This window comes from Pristis pectinata, chromosome 4, assembly GCF_009764475.1.
Source record: "Pristis pectinata isolate sPriPec2 chromosome 4, sPriPec2.1.pri, whole genome shotgun sequence".
Classification (NCBI taxonomy): Eukaryota; Metazoa; Chordata; class Chondrichthyes; order Rhinopristiformes; family Pristidae; genus Pristis; species Pristis pectinata.
In genome coordinates this window covers 56,709,656-56,724,962 of record NC_067408.1, presented here as the reverse complement: position 1 = coordinate 56,724,962, position 15,307 = coordinate 56,709,656, and the positions used below count along the sequence as shown (strand labels likewise).

The following is a 15,307-nucleotide window of genomic DNA, read 5'->3' as shown; positions in this document are numbered from 1 at the left end:
ATTCAACATGGGGAGTTTATGACATCCAATATTACATGGAGCTGCCTGGAGGGGCTGAATGGCCAACTACTGATTTGTATGTTCAGACCTCATTCTAATGGAGGGTTACTGATGGAATTACTTGACACAAGTAGAAATAAGAGGAATTGCTTCAAATAGTACTTAACAATTGAAAAATCTTAACTTTAATTTACCCTGAGAACAAGGACTGAGAAATATGGAAAGGAAGTGGGATAATTTTAGGGAAGACTTATTCGATTCAATGGCTTTTTCCAATAACTAAGTTATTGCCTATTGCATTATCCTTAGATACTGTATTCATATAAAGTTCTGAAATGATTTATGAGGCTCATTTAATGTTACTGTTGAATTTCAACTTCTTGTCTGACCTAAGCCTTCTGTTTTTAATTACTAACAAATAAAGTAACCTACTTCAATCTGATCATGTCTGGCTTCTAACTGCTTCTCTTCCTTCCTTTTGTTATCCTGCAGTGTTCTGTGCCCAGGTCTTTGTGGCTAGGCTGCTCCAACCTGGTAGAGAGCATGTGCGCACTGAGATGCCTGCAGAGCATGCCCAGTGTCAGATGTCTCCAGGTGCCTTATCTTCTTTACTTACTGTGTTTTTATTTTTATGATTCTGTGACTGTGTATATGTAACCCTCTGAGTACTGACAAATTCCTGTTATGATCTTTCGTTACTGACATTTTGTGTTTGTTTGAGAGTGTGCAGGTGTGTGCACGCGCATATAAGTGCAACAGATTTAAGGCTTGAAACATGCATCAATATGTGCATCAATACTTTGCTTCAAATGAGGTGCCAGTAGGAAGATTGAAATGATCAGAATGCTTGGAAGTGAATCATCTAGGGCTGCTGACTGAATGCATGATTGGCCCTAGAAATGATACCTTACAACTAAGTAGCATGCGGCCTGCTTAGTGTCTCAATTCAGGCTAGATGAAAGATTTGACATTGAGGGCTGCCAGTAGGTGTCTCGGTACTTCCAGAACAGAAGGGCAGAAATATGACTTTAGAAAGACAAGGGAAATGGAGCTGTTAATGCTGCAGGAGCAGTTGCAGGATCTGTTGATGTAGTAGAGGCTTTTGCAGGAGCTGTTGGAGTGGTTGCCTGAATTGGGAACTGTGGCTGTGGGGCGCGCACTCGGGGTGGGGAGTGCGGCTGTGGGGCGTGCGCTCGGGGTGGGGAGTGCGGCTGTGGGGTGTGCGCTCGGGGTGGGGAGTTCGGCTGTGGGGCACGCGCTCGGGGTGGGGAGTGTGGCTGGAGCAGATGGAAGAGCATGAAAGCTGTTGGGATGGGTACTGGGCTGTGGATGATTGCCAATACTGCTTAGTGTTGTTACTGTGGTGGATGTTCTTGGGTCAGAATTTGTTGTAGAGTCCTTGTACCTTGTACTTTGCCCACTTTAATGATGTGCGAAATGGGCTTAAATACATTGTAAAACATTAATTTTAAGTAGTCTTGAAGGGATTCTGAAATCACTTACAGAAGATTAGGAGCATTCCCTCTGCACAGCTGTTCCCTAAATAAATACATTTTTCAGGGCAGTTCTCACTCAAGAAAATTGTAAGCAACTCACGCATTTAGTCTAAGATTCAAAAGTTTCAACATAATTGCATTTCATAGGGGAATAATGAGACCATGAAATGAGTTTGGATATGATGTCAGTTTCCAGAGCTCTTAAGTTGAAATCCAGCAAATTCAAATTATTTGGACTTTCTTTACATTGTACTGTTTCAATATTAAAGTTTAGACTGATTTTTTTTATTCCCACCTCTTGCAGCACTCAGAGGGTTAAATTAATTTTGATGTTAAATCCCTTTTTGTTCTGCTTGAAGAGCTTGGTGTTTGACATGTATGTGTTTATATGTATTGTGTTAATGTATAAATTTGCAATGTTGCAACAATGCGTAACAATGTTAAATACTGAATGTGTCTGCATGCGGCATGTATTTTGGTGTCATTTGCTGTAGCTAGTAATGTTTAGCTTTGAGGTTTATGCTAACTTAACATACATGTTCCAATCTGCCATGTTGTTTAGAACAATTGATATCAGCTCATATGAATGCAGTCCTTAGGGCATTAATGTGGAGGTCCAGTACTTACTGTGAATGGTATGGATTCCAAGCACCTGCTACCTTGCATACTTAGGGCTATTGAAAAAAATTGTGATTTGAAAAATTCTTATAATCTTTACCAAAATGGCAGTTTAGGTGGATCTCCCCCGGACTAGACTGAGAAAAATAATGTGCAACAGTGCCTTTTGCGACTTTAGAATGTCTCCAGCACTTCACATACAGTGAAGGACTTTGGCAAAGTAGTCACTGTGGCAGTGTAGAAAGTGTCACAGAAGTTTGCACTGGTATTGGTTCGAGAACAGTATTATAATAATGACCAGATGATTAGTTCTGGAGATTTTACGGGAGGACATCAGGGATGACTCCACTGCTGTTATTTCAGTAATACCATGGGTTATTTTCATTCATCAGGGGGAAATCAGGTCTTAGTTTATCTCATCCAAAAGAATGTACTTCTAGTAGTACACCACCACCTTTCTGCTTCATGAAAGTGTCAACCTAAATTTTGTGACCAAGCTTTTGGAGTGGGGTGTGAACCCCACAGCCTTCTGATTCCAAGGTGAGTGTTCCTCAGTTTAGCCATAGAGATAGCTATAGTGAGATATTGCACAGAAAAAGGCCCTTTGGCTCACTGAGTCTGCACTGACCTTAAACTGCCCATTTTTGCACTGATCCTATGCTTACCAATTTTATTCACTACCCATAACTGACCTGAAGTGATCTCATTCTTGGTGCCCAGTTTGTGCCAGTATCTAGTTTCAGCAAACTGACTGTGAGGGGACTGTATATGTACTAAATGCCCTCTCCATTGCATCAGAGCATATCAAATAGAGAGCCAAACATACCTATGCCCAATAGCATCCTGTAATTCTGTTGAACAAGAATGTGAATATCAGCATTTACAGGTAACAGTTTTGGTTTTAGCTGCAATGTCACATGAACTCTTGCATTCACTTGGCTTGGCATGAAGAATATTTGAGGTAATGGTAGATATTTCTGGAGGGGTCCACAGAATCATGCTGCTAGTAAGAATTTTCATTAAGGAACATAAGTAGGCATTGGATGGGCAGCTGGATTTAAGAACTTGTATGTGAACAGAGTGTGTATGCACATCAGTATTCATGTTGCAGGTATAAAGTCTGTGTTCATAGAAGAATAAGGATTAAACTTGCTTATATTCAGGGTTTCAGTTCCCTTGATCGGTGGAAGTGATTTCTCTGCCATTTTTTAAAATCGGCTGTCAGTTTTCATAGATTGTTCCCTGCGTAGTTCCTCTTTAGCAGTTGCACTGTTCATATTGTATGCCTGTAGTCTGCAATGGTTGTGGAAGCAAGCATGTTTGCTCATTCAGGAGGTTCTATCCTCTTTTCTGCTTCCCTCATCAATCTTGACCTTGAGTTACCAACTCCTGACTGGTGCATTCTTGGAAGTTTCATCACATTTCTGGCCACCAGCCATCTCATTCGACCAATTAGCCCCTTTTCATCTCTTGCATTTTCATAATCAAAAAATATTTTAAGATGAAGCTTTTGTAGGAACTTTTCCTAGCTTGCTCATAGCAGTATCTGGAAAATTAACCTTTCATTCTCGGAAACCCTGGGGCAGTCCTTGAGGAGTGACAGCCTTGATCAGGCATCTCGTGTAGCTCTATTTAAGTGTGGAATACTGACTTTGTGAGGAGCTTGGTTTGTGGTAGTTTAGAATGAAGCTGATGTCACATTGCTTTTTTTTAAAATCTCTGGCATTGACTGTCATGTGGAGTTTCTACAGTGTACTGTATTGGCAGTTCCATTGATTTTTGTACAATGTTCTGATGATTTAATGCTTAGATGGAGAAACAGATATAAGAACATGAGAAATAGTATCAGGAATAAGCTATACAGCACTTTGAACTTGTTTCATATTCAATAGATCACAACTAGTCCTGTACCTCAAGTCCATTGAACTCTCCAACAACCATACACATAATGGTGCCCAAGAGTCTATCAATCTTAACCTTGAAACTAATCAATGGCTGAACATCCAAAAGCCTCGAGCAAGAAAATTCTAAAGATTTACAATCCACTGTGTAAAGATGTTTCTTCTCTTTTCAGCTGTGAAAGGCTGTCCTCTCATCCTAAAAGTATGTGCCATCAATCTGGACTTGTCAGTGAGAAGAAACAGACTCTGAGCATCTACTTCATTACTTCCCCTCAGAATCTTGTTTCCATCTCAAGGAGACGACTGTTCTTCCAGGCTTCCATGTGTGAACAAATAATGTGTTTTAAGCACCTCTTTTACAAGTCCACTCTGAAACTAAAGAAACAAAGGACTGCAGATACTGGAATCTAGATGAAAAACACGATGATGCTGGAGGAACTCAGCAGGCCAGGTGGCATCTATGGAAAAAAGCAGGCGGTCAATGTTTCGGGTCAGGACCCTTCTTCGGGTCCTGACCCGAAACATTGACCGCCTGCTTTTCTCCATGGATGCTGCCTGGCCTGCTGAGTTCCTCCAGCATCATCATGGTTTTTAACTCTGAAACTAAGATGGACAAATCAGAAGGGGCGACCTTCAGTCCTTGGTATATGCAGTGCAATGAAGCAGCAGGAAGCCTCAGTACCCCAAGAGTGGCTGCAATCCATTGAGATGGTGCATAAACCCCCTATGTTCACACTCTTGAGTTCACATGTAAAAGATGGGCATTTAAATGTGCTACCAGACTCTACATGAAAGGGGACAATGGGTGTATTCTATTCTATCCTATACTTTCGCATATTGAGCAATTTAAATTGTACAGCGAAGTTCCTTTGGTCCCTAAGGCTAGCATATTGTGATTGTGCTATGCAGTGTATACCTCTGTTCTGCTGAGTAATCAGTGCACTTTTAAACTTTGATTCAGTTCCTTTGATTGTTACAAGGGTTTGGACCTAGTAGTTAGATTACATGTTGAACTACTTGGTTGATAAGCTACCTTGATGCTGCCAGAGGTTGCTAGTCTTTTTTTTATGGGTGTGTAATATAGTGATTCTGCTGGATGAGGTATAAGCTTTATTGACTCATAGAATAAATACTTAGTCCAAGCTAGTTTTCAGCAGACATGAGCCAAGTAATAATAATCTACTGCAGCATTACAATTTAGAAACACAACCCAGGGTTTTATTTATTTAAAAAAAAATGTATTGTCCCCATCAATGTTTCTCTCTTCCTGAATACACTGCCAACCCTCTTACTGTGCATGTTAATAGAATGTTACCTGACCTTGGCTCACCACAAATAGCATAGCTATTTAGCCAATGGGAAACCCCAAAGCCAAGTCTAATTCTATCCTTGCCACGTGGCCATGTATTGTTGTTCTACGTCACGATTCACTTTTAGTAATAAAGGAGGCAACCCATTCCTTTCACTTTTTCCAACACTGCTTTGGGATGTACTGTAACAGAGACCATTCTTTATGTAAGTTGATTGTTATTCTGATATAATGTCTGAGCAGGAGAACTGTCTGATCCCATCAGACACCAGAACCTTGCTGGATGGCGACTAGTTTTTGAGACCAAAACTTGTGCACAGTGACCTATCAGGAGTCACTGGATGTAAACCAGTTACTTCCATACAGACTCTGGTAACTGGATGCCTTGATCTTTGAGGCTCAGCTCTTTACTGGAAGACCTTTCATGATAGCATTTCTTTTAATATTGATTACCTGTACTGGAATTATTTTCCTAAAAATGATCTGGTGATGATTTATAAGTAAGCTGACAGCTGTCAAATAATCCTAACGTATAATAAAACATCTATTCCACAGAAGTAACTCAGCTCACATTGCTAAATAATACATTGTCTATTTGGCAGTTGTGGAAACAACCTGAATTTTTTTAATATAAAATCTGTGGAATTTTCCTGTGAGTGCTGATTTGTTTCCCCAGTGTGGTGTTATTTCACATTCCATTCATGAAGTATAATTGTATTTGGGTTGCAGAATGTGGATTTAGTACATTTACATATCCTTCCAGTTTAGTGGTCGAACAGGATTATATAGCGAAGGGTCTCCCCAACTCCCAACACCGTTGGTTTATGATTAAACAGTAGTGTGAGCAAAGATTGGGTGAGATGAGGAGTGTTGGTTCTTCTCTCATCATTTTAGTTGGTATGGAGTAAGGCTCAAAGGAAAAGAAGGAATCAAGCAACAATGCCCCTCCTTTTCAACACTATTTCTTGCAATGTAATTGGTACCTTTTTGTAAGCTCAAATGAGCATATTTTGTGTATCAGGGTTACTGAGTAGGAGTGTGAGCCCTAACTTTTCTCTCCCTAACAAGGGATATTCAAGGCCATCTATCGTATTGCAAGGGCTGCCGACCCAGCTGAGATTAGGAATTGAGTTGAAGGCTATCTGGTTTGGCTGGTTTAGTCACACATAGCCCTTCCTAATCCAATAGGGAGTTTGTGTTGCCAGTTTCTAATCTTGTCCAACTGTTACAAGATGCAGAGTTTGAGGCCCAACAGGGAGTTCTGACCCTGAACCACATTCCAATACAACAACTGGAGTTTGCTTGTAGAGTTTTTTGGGTATGGGTGCATTTATGTAGCAATTGTTTGCTAATGCATTTGACAAGGATTGATCCAGCATTACAACACCACAATGGATGGAGTTCGGGGGAGACAAAGTGGCACAGCTAGTAAAGCCACTGCCACACAGTACCATAGATCTGGCTTCAATCCTGTCCATGTGGAGTTCTCAGACTCTCCATGTGACAGTGTGGGTTTCCTCCAGGTGCTGCAGTTTCCTCCCACACCCCAAAGGTGTGCAGGTTGGTTGGTTAATTTTCCACTGTAAATTGCACCTAGTGTATAAGTGAGGGGGGGAAGTTGAGAATGTGGGGAGAATAAAACAAGGGATTAATGAAGGATTAGGGTAAATGAATGGTTGATGGTTGGCAGGGACTTGGTGGGCCAAAGTGCCTGTTTCTGTACTGTACGTCTCTGACTTAATGAAAGAAATTTTCATTTCTCATTGAAACCCATGAATATGTTCCTAAAATGTTTAAAATTGTTCCAGAAGAATGTTCCGCCTCCCCCATCCCCACAAATTTTATTACTATGGCAGCACTGCGCATCTGCTTCATCACTGGTTCTTATCCCAGATATGCAGGTTCACGGAACATATGGGGATATGGTCAGCAATCTCTGATGCATCACCACCACAGTATCCTTGATATTAAACTTGAAAAGTGTGATTTTAAAATGTGCAGCTCCAGAGTGAACTCCTGCTTAGTCCACGATTTTTGAAGGAGTTTGTAACCTGGTGAGCAGGGTATTGCATTTCTCATGGAGTGCTGAGACATGAAGTTCACTCTGTGTGGGGGTTTTGGTGTCCGTAGAGTGCAAATCCCACACCAATCCTGTTGCAACAGTATTTGCACTTCCTGATTGAATGAGTCTCTTGACTTAAGCAATGGTTAGTCAAAATGTAATGAAGCAGATGCTTCTGGGTTGAACAAGGCTGAGTTGCTTTCTGCCATCTCAGTTAGGGGAGTAAAGTCCTTGAAAGTACTGGCAGTATGTCAACAGGAGCATATTACATACCCAGTTACTATTCTCATGCCAAGTTCAGGGCAACATTGACTTTGCTGGTGTGGCTGCTTTGCTCTCAAGCTAAAAAGCAGCATTCAGCAGTTTATGCTGAATGCAAGAACTGATGAAGCAGTGGTCGTGAAATTAGCTTTCCAGGTGGTTTTTGTGACTCATCTTGTATGCAAGTGTTGACTACTGGTTTCATTGACTCTCACTTCCTCAAAAAGTATAATCGAGTTAGATGAGAACGAATTCAGGTTGACTGTCTTTGATTAACTTGCCATTTTGAGTGAAAGTTTATACTGTCTCTTAGAAATGGGTTCTAATAATTTGCCCACGACCAAAGGGAATGTTTGTGGTAGAATTATGGGGCCTTGTCTGGACTCGGGTTTCCAGATTATAAACTATGTCACAGATGACATAGTTTATAATCTGGTGTAACCCAGATGTTTTTTTTTCTTGTTTTCGGGTTGTTTCGGTGGACTTCGGAGCAGCGAAGTTTTTTTTTCTCTAATCGGGAATAGCGGGGCAAGACTGCGCAGGTGCGTGACGTGGGCAGTTTAAAAAGCAAATTGCCGTATCCAGCGGGCAGCATCGGAGCAGGCAGCTGAGTGAGAGGGAGCAGAGTGGTTGGGCTTTGGCTCAAGGGGCTTCGGCGTAAAGAGGCGAGGTGAGGTAGGGGATTTGAGGAAAGGAAATAGAATGAGTGTGGTTTTCTGTGCTCAGTGTCAGATGTGGGAGGTCCTGGAGTCTCCCAGCCTCAGGACAACCACATCTGCACCCAGTGTGTGGAGCTACAGTTCCTCAGTGACCACGTTAGGGAACTGGAGATGCAGCTCGATGACCTTCGTATGGTCAGAGAGAATGAGGAGCTGATAGAAAGGAGTTACAGGCAGGTGGTCACACTGGGGCGATGGGAGTCAGGCAAGTGGGTCACAGTCAGGAGGGGGAAGAGGAAGAGTCAGGTATTAAAGAGTACCCCTGTGGCTGTACCCCTTGACAATAAGTACTCCTGCTTGAGTACTGTTGGGGGAGACAGCCTACCTGGTAGAAGCAACAGTGGCAGTGCCTCTGGCACAGAGTCCAGCCCTGTGGCTCAGAAGGGTAGGGAAGGAGAGAGGAGGGCAGTAGTGAAAGGGGACTGTATAGTTAGGTGGGCAGACAGGTGATTCTGTGGGCACAGGAAGGAATCTCGGATGGTAGTTTGCCTCCCAGGTGCCAGGGTCCGGGATGTTTCAGATCGTGTCCAAGATATCCTGCAGAGAGAGGGAGAACAGCCAGAGGTCATGGTACATATTGGTACCAATGACATAGGTAGGGAAAGGGATGAGGTCCTGAAAAAAGACTACAGGGAGTTAGGAAGGAAGTTAAGAAGCAGGACTGCAAAGGTAGTAATTTCAGGATTACTGCCTGTGCCACGTGACAGTAAGTATAGGAATAGAATGAGGTGGAGGATAAATGCGTGGCTGAGGGATTGGAGTGAGGGGGCAGGGATTCAGATTTCTGGATCATTGGGACCTCTTTTAGGGAAGGTATGATCTGTACAAAAAGGACAGGTTGCACTTGAACCCCAGGGAGGTTTGCTAAGGCTACTGGGGAGAGTTTAAACTAGAATTGTTGGGGGGGTGGGATCCAAACTGGAGAGACTGGAGAAGATGTGTCTGGCTCTCAAATAGTGAAAGCTTGTAGTTGGTACAAGAGGAAGGATAGGCAGGTGATAGAGAAGGGACTTGCTCAGACAGGCGGTTTGAGATGTGTCTATTTTAACGCAAGGAGTATTGTGAACAAGGCAGATGAGCTTAGAGCATGGATAAATACTTGGAGCTACGAAGTGGTGGCCATTACAGAGACTTGGATGGCTCAGGGACAGGAATGGTTACTCCAAGTGCCGGGTTTTAGATGTTTCAGAAAGGACAGGGAGGGAGGCAAAAGAGGTGGGGGCATGGCATTGTTGATCAGAGATAGTGTCACGGCTACAGAAAAGGTGGACGTCGTGGAGGGACTGTCTACGCCTCTGTGGGTGGAGGTTAAGAACAGGAAGGGGTCAGTAACTTTACTGGGTGTTTTTTATAGGCTGCCCAGTAGTAACGGGGATATCAAGGAGCAGATGGGGAAGCAGACCCTGGAAAGGTGTGATAATAGTGTTGTGATGGGAGATTTTAATTTCCCAAACATCGACTGGCATCTCCATACAGTGAGGGGTTTAGATGGGGTGGAGTTTGTTAAGTGTGTTCAGGAAGGATTCTTGACATAATATTTAGATAAACCTACAAGAAGAGAGACTGTACTTGATTTGGTATTGGGAAATGAACCTGGTCAGGTGTCAGATCTCTCAGTGGGAGAGCATTTTGGAGATAGAATTATGATCACTATCTCCTTTATGATAGCATAGGAACAGAAAGACTAGAAAGGTGTTTAGTTGGAGTAAAGGGAATTATGAGGCTCTCGGGCAGGAAACTGGAAGCTTAAATTGGGAACAAATGTTCTCAGGGAAAAGTACAGAAGAAATATGGCAAATATTCAGGGGATATTTGTGTGGAGTTCTGCATAGGCATGTTCCAATGAGACAGGGAAGTTACGATAGGATACAAGAACCGTAGTGTACAAAGGCTATAGTAAATCTAGTCAAAAGAAAAGCTTACACAAGGTTCAGAGAGCTAGGCAATGTTAGAGATCTGGAATAGTATAAGGCTAACAGGAAGGAGCTTAAGAAGGAAATTAGGAGAGCCAAAAGGGGCCATGAGAAGACCTTGGCGGGCAGGATTAAGGAAAACCCTAAGGCATTCTACAAGTATGTGAAGAGTAAGAGGATAAGATGTAAAAGAATAGGACCTATCAAGTGTAACAGTGGGAAAATGTGTATGGATCCGGAGGAAATAGCAGAGGTACTTCATGAATACTTCAGTATTCATTATGGAAAAGGATCTTAGTGATTGTAGTGATGACTTGCAGCAGACTGAAAAGCTTGAGCATGTGGATATTAAGAAAGAGGAGGTGCTGGAGCTTTTGGAGAGCATCAAGTTGGATAAGTCGCTAGGACCAGATGAGATGTACCCCAGGCTGCTGTGGGAGGTGAGGGAGGAGATTGCGGAGCCTCTGACGATGATCTTTGCATCATCAATGGAGACGGGAGAGGTTCCAGAGGATTGGAGGGTTGCGGATGTTGTTCCTTTATTCAAGAAAGAGAGAAGAGATAGCCCAGGAAGTTATAGACCAGTGAGTCTTACCTCAGTGGTTGGTAAGCTGATGGAGAAGATCCTGAGAGGAAGGATTTATGAACATTTGGAGAGGTACAATATGATTAGGAATAGCCAGCATGGCTTTGTCAACGGCAGATCCTGCCTTACAAGCCTGATGAATTTTTTGAGGATGTGACTAAACATATCGATGAAGGGAGAGCAGTAAATGTAGTGTATATGGATTTCAGCAAGGCATTTGATAAGGTACCACATGCAAGGCTTATTGAGAAAGTAAGGAGGCATGGGATCCAAGGGAACGTTACATCGTCGATCCAGAACTGGCTGGCCCACAGAAGGCAAAGAGTGGTTGTTGATGGGTCGTATTCTGCATGGAGGTTGGTGACCAGTGGTGTTCCTCAGGGATCTGTTCTGGGACCCTTACTCTGTGATTTTTATAAACGACCTGGATGAGGAAGTGGAGGGATGAGTTAGTAAGTTTGTGGATGACACAAAGGTTGGAGGTGTTGTGGATAGTGTGGAGGGCTGTCAGAGGTTATACAGAGACATAGATAGGATGCAAAGTTGGGCTGAGAAGTGGCAGATGGAGTTCAACCCAGATAAGTGTGAAGTGGTTCATTTTGGTAGGTCAAATATGATGGCAGAGTATAGTATTAATGGTAAGACTCTTGGCAGTGTGGAGGATCAGAGGGCTCTTGGGATCTGAGTCCATAGGATGCTCATATGGTGTATGGTGAAGGCATATGGTGTATTGTCCTTCATCAACCGTGGAATTGAATTTAGGAGCCGAGAGGTAATACTGCAGCTATATAGGACCCTGGTCAGACCCCACTTGGAATACTGTGCACATTTCTGGTCACCTCACTACAGGAAGGATGTGGAAGCTATAGAAAGAGTGCATAGGAGATATATAAGGATGCTGCCTGGATTACGGAGCATGGCTTATGAAAGGAGGTTGAGGGAACTTGGCCTTTTCTCCTTGGAGCGACGGAGGATGAGGGGGGACCTGATTGAGGTGTATAAGATGATGAGAGGCATTGATCGGGTAGATAGTCAGAGGCTTTTTCCTAGGGCTGAAATGGTTGCCACAAGAGGACATAGGTTTAAGGTGCTGGGGAGTAGGTATAGGGGAGATGTCGGGGTAAGTTTTTTACTCAGAGTGGTGAGTGCATGGAATGGGCTACCGGCAAAGGTGGTGGAGGCAGATATGATAGGGTCTTTTAAGAGACTTTTGGATAGGTACATGGAGCTGAGAAAAATAGAGGGCTATTGGTCTCTAAGGTAGGGACATGTTCAGCACAGCTTTGTGGGCCGAAGGGCCTGAATTGTGCTGTAGGTTTTCTATGTTTCTATGACATGGGCATCTCAGTGAAGCCAACTTACTGTCTCCATTCACTTCTTTTAGTGATCGCTTAACAGCCTAGAAAAGGCTGTTTAATTGATTTTTTTCACATCTCTAGACTGTCTGTTATGTGAGCATGTCTGAAGCTGGTGTGATTTGTCACATTGAACTGGTCCAGCAGTGGCACATCTGAAACCCTTTTTGGATTCATCAAAGGAGCCAAATCTCTGCATGCTAAAACTGTCACGCACTGGAAGAGTTTATGTCCCTCGTTGACCCTTCAAGAGTACTCAATAGGACGGCTCAAATTGGGTTTTAGACCTATCTGTATTTTGACCTTCCCATTGTTGGGTTAGTGTTGCCTTTTTAGTGCTTGAAATATTTTGGATTCCTTGTTAGTATTGATAAGTTCCATTTCATAAAATATGAACATGTGCTTTGTTGGTTATAATCCATGTGAATTCCTTGTTAACTTGAGCTTTACTGAAACATTTATTATGTTGTTGTAGGCTGACCTTACTTTGAAATTTCTACCTGTTATGGCATTTAGTTCCACTCATATGGACCAGAAGGCCCCACATGTGAATTCCTTCCTGTTGTATTGGCTGACCTCGAGTGGGGCAGCGTCCGTTGCCCTTTAATGTGCAGAGGTGATGACAGTGGGAACCCACACACTTATTGCTCCTGGTTATTCTTGCTAATGCTGCCACATTTTGTTAGATGGATGTTACCATCTGCAGGGAAGTATTTCCACAAGAATGAATGTGTTAGGGTGGTGCAAACAGTTTGGGTGAATGGAGTGCTGGGCATGGTGTCAACAAGCTGTTGCTGTCATAAAATACAGTCAAATATGTTGTATTATATGTGCATGTTTATACAAGGAGTATTCAGGAGTCAGACATAATCTTAATGCATAATTCATTTGCAGTCTGAGCACAACATCCACAAGTTTTCATTCAAGTATAGTTTATGGAAGTTTAAACAGTTTGTTCTGATATCCCTTTGGAGCACACTGTTTCCTCAAACCAATATTTTTACTTTTATTCCATTCAGGTTAATGTCCTATTTAGTATCTGCTTTATTTCAAGTCTCCCTTGAATGCTCTGTTGGTGCCTCAGTATCTGGTGTTTCATTGACCAAAAGATGAAAGATTCTAATTTCAGTTTGTTTTTGTACGTCAACCAAGTTAGCATTAAAAAAACTAGTAGTTGGTCTCTTCATTGCCAGAAAAATAGGAAGGTGTTTGGAATGTGGGTAGATTTGCAGCTGAAGCAGGGTCCAGAGTGCTTGAATATTTTCCTTTCTCTTTGAACTTATCGGGCTCTCTGGAAAATTTATTATACCACCCAAAAAAAGAGAAATGTTTAGATTTTAGTAAGAGTAACATCTAATTGCTCAAAGTCTGCCAGTCTGGCATTATCAAAGTCCCAAATGACCAGATTCTCTATTTTACTCTTTGTATGCAGACTCTTGAAGAAGATAGGATTAAGATTTGCTGTGATATTTCCTTGGTTCTTTTGCTTGTAAATACATTCTTGCACGTGTAGGTTGATTTGCGGAGGATAACTGGAAAGCAATATTACTTGAGGAGCTGTACCCTATCATCAGGCGGAGGAGATGGTAAATTTCACCCAAGCAAAATTAATGAGCATTAGGTGTTCAGTTTTTTTTTATTGATTTTCATTCTCAACCTGCAGGGATTTAGTTTACAGTTGTGTGACATTTTATTCAACTCCTGAAAACATGAAAATTAAACTTCTAGTAAGATTATTTTAAACTTTAAACTTTATTTATACAGCACGGTAACAGGCCCTTCCGGCCCAATGAGTCCGCACTGCCCATTTAAATCCATGTTAACCTACTAACCCATACGTCTTTGGAATGTGGGAGGAAACCCATGCAGACACGGGGAGAATGTACAAACCCCTTACAGCGGGAATTGAATTTCGGTTGCTGGCGCTGTAATAGTGTCACACTAACTGCTATGCCACTATGCTACGCTACCAGGATAATTAAATTTTCTATTTAATTATCCTGGTAGATTGCATGAATTCAAATAGGCATTTTAGTGATGGTACAAATGAGACCCAAGATCACTGATCTGCCAAAACTGAGGCTGCAAAGTAGTAAAGAAAATTTTAGTTCTGCTCTCCTGCACCGGTAGTTTTGTTATTTCTGCTTCGAGGGCATCCTTTGGTGAGCAGAGTATCATGCTTTGAAGATCAATTAAGATTTCTACCATAGCTGTGTGGATTGGTGCTTAAGTGATCAATTTACTGTCCAGCATATAGTATAATAATTGAAAATTTTGCAAGGTAGAAAATGTCTGCCAATTTATATGCAGCGTACTTCCCACATACAACATTTGTACGTATTTGACCATTCAGTGTCTCTCATCATGATTCATAGGAAAAAAACTGTTAGAATAGTAGGATAATATTTGGCTGGTCTTCATCTAGTGCTGAAGAGTCTACCTATTGCCTGAATAGATAAATAGGGTCTTATTACTGCTTTATTCTTTCAGTACCAAACTGAAGACTGGGGAGAGAGAATTGGGAACAATGGTGGAGAAATGAAGTACAAAACTGGAGAAATTTTCCCAGTGATTAGATGAATTAGTTGAACAGAGCTTCTGTCACAATGTCCTTTGCACATTTTCCCCAGTGAAAGTGCAGGGATAGTATCCTAACATCCTCTCCTCACTGAAATGAGGCTGACGGTTATGGAGGTGGTGTAACAGTATTACAGTTGCCATTTGGACAATATTCTGCTCTGGAATGAACTTTTGCCAGGGATCGAATAGGAGACTCTTGCTGTGGGAAGTATTTTAGAGGTGTTGACAGCTTTCACACAAATGAAAAACTGTTTCCTTAAGTTGTGAACTTGCAGGTTTGGTCAGTTTTATAAATCACAACTCAGCCTGACCAGAGGGTCAGCCAGTGTCCTTGTATATATTTGTCAGTAACTGATATCACATTTCTGCCAAGAGGGTGGAATCTTGGGTGACTTCCATTATTCCTCCAAGATGTCAAAATTATTTGCATAACTAATACAACATAGACTGAGGAGTACTATATAAATTTTATCTACATCACCTTGTGGATGCTCACCAATCACTGAT

At 42.1% G+C, this 15,307-nt stretch overlaps 1 protein-coding gene across 8 annotated transcripts in view; it reads left to right on the top strand.

Annotated features, from left to right (window-relative positions):
• The window catches only part of LOC127569724 (F-box/WD repeat-containing protein 11), a 149,545-nt gene that overhangs the window by 20,114 nt on the left and 114,124 nt on the right, over nt 1–15,307 (top strand). For 2 of the 8 annotated variants that reach the window (XM_052014536.1, XM_052014535.1), the window contains one exon: nt 493–594. The exons of the other annotated variants lie outside the window; for them this stretch is intronic. In XM_052014536.1, coding sequence (XP_051870496.1) covers nt 544–594 — 51 coding nt within the window. In that variant the 5' untranslated portion in view covers nt 493–543. The remainder of the gene's footprint in view (nt 1–492; nt 595–15,307) is intronic. 8 annotated transcript variants of the gene reach the window in all.